Raw genomic sequence first — 4,580 nt, 5'->3', positions numbered from 1 at the left:
ATATCTCTTTGGATTTGAGATTTTAGTCTTTGCAACTTTACAGATCTTCTTTATGCACCAAGAGCTTGTAACACTCCAAAGAGAAAGGAAAAATTGAAATAGCGTCATATGACCCCTTTAATTTTCTTTAAAAAAAGAAAAGAAAAAGAAAAGAAAATAAGTGTACATTCTAATATTTATAATGTCCTGACAATAATAAAAGTACATATTATATCACCTACTATTTAATGTTTTTTTTATCTGAATTATATACAATCTTAAACGTTATCCAAATCACTGTAAACAGACCGTCTCCGGCAGCTCGCATCTTTTTGCTTGTCATTGCGTAGGTGAAACGCATCCCCTTGCTCGTCTTCGCTGAGGGATGTTTGCAAACGGATTCACATTCGACATAAGAGGATAATTTACGACTTTAAACTAGCGGTGAGAAATGCTTATTACTTCTATGCTATTTGTTTCAGCCGTTTATATTTGCATAGTCTGCTGCGTATAGCACGGTTGTTTTATGTACTGCTCCGCGCGAGTCTCTGAAGCCTCGGTGATTCCTGTGTCGTTTGTCCGCTTTTGACCAGCTAGTCGTCAGCGATCTCCTACGGCCTACTGTCGCTGTAGCTTCCTGCTTCTGCTAAACAACACAGAGCAGAATGAATGAGCTTCCTTGTCGTCTTTGTTTGCCTTGTGCTTAAAGTAATTTATTTAATACTCCGTTTTTCTCCCTTTTAACTGTTTCAGTTGTGAGACTTTTATCACTGGCTATTATTATGCTGCATGTTTATTACTTTTATTTATTTTCAGGTGGAAGTAAATAATGGCTCCTCAACCCGTCATCCGATCTAGACAGACGGAAAAAACAATAAACGGAAACCCAACTCAAGTTGTCTGCACGGAGTTCAGCAACTACATTTTTATAGTTTTGACACAGTATGGTAAAATTGGGACACTTGTATCCATAACACCTGACACGAGGTCTGGTGAAATCAGCCTACCCATGTTCAGTACCAGAGTTCTGCTGGGAAAGGATGAGGTAGGTAATGAAGTTAGTTTATGTTGGATAATCCATAAGGCAGATAAAATCATGTTTGTATTTCACCTTGTTCTTTTTGTCTCCTTTGCAGCCTCTTACACATGTCTACGCCAAGAATGTTGCAATGTTTGTCTCTCAAGAATCAGGCAACCGACCGGTCCTGCTGGGCCTTTCACTTAAAGACAACAGCGCTGAAACTATGAAAAGCGTTAAAGATATGATCAAAGCCTGCCAGGTTTGGTAAAACAGGAGGTCAAACGGCACTATTTCTGGATGAAGTCAAATGATGTATCTGCACAGTTTTTACAACGTAAATCTTGACTTGTCAGAATGATCTGCAAGTGCAGTTGTTATCGCACACACTTTGAAAAGCTTGAATTTTAATGTTAAAATTAAGAGTGCTGTTCAAGATCACATCTGTTTGCCTCTGTATAATAGATGTCTTTCAGATGCCCTGACATTAAAATTATATTTTCTGAACTTTTATTTTTTGGTGCTTATTTAAATGTCTCACACCAATCCCAAAGTCTTTGAAGAGGCACCTGGTTCAACACATGCACTGTCTGCCTTTTTCAGCAGCCATGGTTCTGGAATGGTTTTTCTGTTTATTTTTCCCATAGGGAATTTTAAAAAGTCTTTGTTGAGGAGTTATAAGCCATGAACCAAGCAGTCAGCTACGAGGTGAATCACAGCTCTACAAACTTTGAATTGAAAGTCTGATTGAGAGCTGGGGGGGGATCTTTATTTATACTTAAAGTGATAGTTCACCCAAAAATGAAAATTCTGTCATTAATTACTCACTCTCATGTCGTTCCAAACCTGTAAGACCTTTGTTCATCTTTCTTCATCTTCAGAACACAAATTAAGATTTTTTTTAATTAAATCCAAGAGCATTCTGACCCTCCATAGACAGCAACACAACTGAAATATTCAAGGCCCAGAAAGGTAGTAAGGGCATCGTTAAAATAGTCCATGTGACATCAGTGGTTCAATCGTAATGTTATGAAGCTCTGAGAATACTTTTCTGGGCAAAGAAAGCAAAAATAACAACTTCAACAATTTCTTCTCTTCCGTGTCAGTCTTCGCTGTGCGTTCAGGAGAGTACCACAACGCATGCGTGTGGTGCATGCTGATGCATGGAGCCAACGTAATACTTAATAACAGCGTAATTAATGACAGAATTTTCCGTTCTTTTCCCTCTCTATTATATTTATCTTCCATTTATTCTATCTTTGTTTTATCCACATCCTACTTCTCGATATAGTCTATATTATTTTAAATTTTCTTAAATTATTATGTGTGTGTGTGTGTTTCTTTAAAATTGCTTCATTGTTGGTTCTGTATGTGGTTGAACTATGGGACAAGGAACTAAGGGAAAACACAATAAAGAAACCTTGAGAAATAAAGAACCCTGAAGCAAAGACGTATTTGAAAATCAGACAAATCACTGGTTTAAAAAAAAAGTGTACTTAACTTTAATGAAGGAAAGAACAACAATCACATAAGGCAGTGTCATTTGTTTTAAAACAATGGAGAACAAACCTTATTTTAAAGATGTAATTAATGGTTATTGCACTATGCAAAGAGCACATAGAGGCGGACAGTAACTAAGTACATTTACTTGAGTATTGTACTTAAGTACACTTTTTGAGTATCTGTACTTTACTTGAGTATTTTTTTTGGGGGGGAACTTATGACTTTAACTTCACTACATTTGAAAGACAAATATTGTACTTTTCACTCCACTACATTTCTATCAAGGTCCTCGAAGTAGAAAGTCGTTACTATGTAGTAGCTTTGAAAGTCAGTGGGTGATTTTTTTTCTTCTCTAAAACGTGACTTTCTTTTTTTTCAGACAGTTTATCAGTAATCACTCTTGTAGGGCTACAACAGTGCATCATTGGAATGGTTGGGCGCTAAAGAGTTCTATTGGCGAACTTTGTTGTGATTTTCTGATTGGTGAAGATTTCGTTGCAGAATTCTGGGTAATGTAATATTCTACCAAAAAACTATTTTGTTAAACATAATTATTATTTAAAAAACAAAAAAAAAAACAGTTTAAATAATGCAGGTTTATGGCTTTAACATGGGCATAGGTATACCACGGACCTCATAGCTCAGTCTGTAAAGGTGTAGAAGTTATCCTTAATATCAATTCCTCTAGGTCTAGGACAAAATTAATGTAATTATTTGCTCTCTAAACCTAACTGCTGCACCATATTACTGTTGGAGAAGAAACGAGTTTTACAACTGATCCCTGATGTATCTAGTGTGAATTAAGGTCATCTCTTCATGGCCCTCTTATGTCTCAAAGTGACCTAGTTTACCTGAATTAATCCTATGTTATTTATGTCAGTACGCACAGTTCTGTTACAGATTTATTTTCTGAGATCTAAAATCAATTTAAGTGTATTTATTAAGACTGCACGTGTCTAGCAAGAATACTGCAGCAGCTTTGAGCAACAGGTGCGCTCCTGCCGGTCGTGTCACGTGACCAAAGACTATAAAGTCGCAAAGTCACGTGACCTGGGTGTGCTGTTGTGTTGCGAAGTGCATACACCTGTCCTAATTTGAGACGGAACGACGAGCTTGATGGTCTGGAATTGGGAAAAGCCTTAATCGCTTCAGGATTTTTATAACGATTAATTAGTTCCTGGGCAGTTTCCACCGAGCTGACTGAAGTCCATCAGTCCTGTCCAAAGTTAAACGAGGAAGTGCGCGTGACTCATCGGTGTCGTCGCTCGGGCCATATCCACCTCTGGCTACAAGTCGTATACTAATCTTTTTTTAATCACTCATGTATGCAATGTATTTATTCTTTTAGTCCCAGTGCGATGTTCAGTGTCAAGTGACGTTTATTGTAAAGTAATCCGAGTTTGATCGCACTAAACTCTCACAGGTGTTGACACTGTATCAGGGTAAGTGCTTCATAAAATATCTATGAACAGGTCTTACCTGCTGTTTTAATAATAGGTTCGATTAACTAGCTTTTTTTTGTCTTTTAGTGTAAAAGGGGCATATTTTACTGAAAAATTCTACACTAGCATATGCTATGTATATATTACAATTTACAAAAATTCAATGTCAACCATAGTTTCCAGTGAAATATTATAGTAATCTTTGTTGTGATAACTATAAAACTATAGTTAATCAAATATTGATTATTTATAATAAACTGACATGAGATCTCCTTCAAACAATATAAAGACTGGAGATTGTACTTACAAAGGAAACACCGTTTTATTGTAATAAAAATAAATTATGGTACATTTTTGTTAAATATAAACTATATATATATATGTTTATAAGTCTTTGTTCTGTTTATTGGAACAGAAATAGTGCAATTGATAGATAAACATGTAAACAGATTAAGGTTTTAATTTTCTTTTCTTTAAAAAAAATACAATTCATTAATTGCATTAACTTGATTTAAAAGTGACATGTAATATTACAAAATATATTTTTCAAATAAATCAAGTTCTTTTGAAATCTGAAGTGAAAATGCATCTGTTTCCACAAAAATATTAAGCAGCAACTATTTTCTATATATATATAT

At 35.4% G+C, this 4,580-nt stretch overlaps 2 protein-coding genes across 4 annotated transcripts in view; both read left to right on the top strand.

The window, feature by feature from the left end:
- The first annotated feature begins 282 nt into the window (after window positions 1-282).
- psmg3 (proteasome (prosome, macropain) assembly chaperone 3) lies at window positions 283-1,501 on the top strand. Of its 2 annotated transcripts, none has more exons than XM_016267430.1 (3): window positions 283-423; window positions 796-1,024; window positions 1,116-1,501. In XM_016267430.1, exons 2-3 carry the CDS (start codon window positions 809-811, stop codon window positions 1,266-1,268), a joined length of 369 nt encoding a protein of 122 aa, XP_016122916.1. In that variant the 5' UTR covers window positions 283-423; window positions 796-808; the 3' UTR covers window positions 1,269-1,501. The 2 variants fall into 2 exon arrangements, with proteins under 2 accessions (XP_016122916.1, XP_016122917.1); XM_016267431.1 differs by lacking the exon at window positions 283-423 and adding an exon at window positions 464-687.
- Window positions 1,502-3,545: 2,044 nt separating this feature from the next.
- The window catches only part of LOC107581701 (transmembrane protein 184A-like), a 20,598-nt gene continuing 19,563 nt past the window's right edge, over window positions 3,546-4,580 (top strand). For both annotated transcript variants that reach the window (XM_016267325.1, XM_016267324.1), the window contains exon 1: window positions 3,546-3,942. The gene's annotated coding sequence lies outside the window, so the exon portion shown is untranslated. The remainder of the gene's footprint in view (window positions 3,943-4,580) is intronic.

Source organism: Sinocyclocheilus grahami, unplaced genomic scaffold (assembly GCF_001515645.1).
Source record: "Sinocyclocheilus grahami isolate Dianchi unplaced genomic scaffold, SAMN03320097.WGS_v1.1 scaffold37.1, whole genome shotgun sequence".
In the NCBI taxonomy this organism is placed as follows: Eukaryota; Metazoa; Chordata; class Actinopteri; order Cypriniformes; family Cyprinidae; genus Sinocyclocheilus; species Sinocyclocheilus grahami.
The sequence above is the reverse complement of the archived record's forward strand: the minus strand, read 5'-3'. Positions and strand labels throughout refer to the sequence as shown.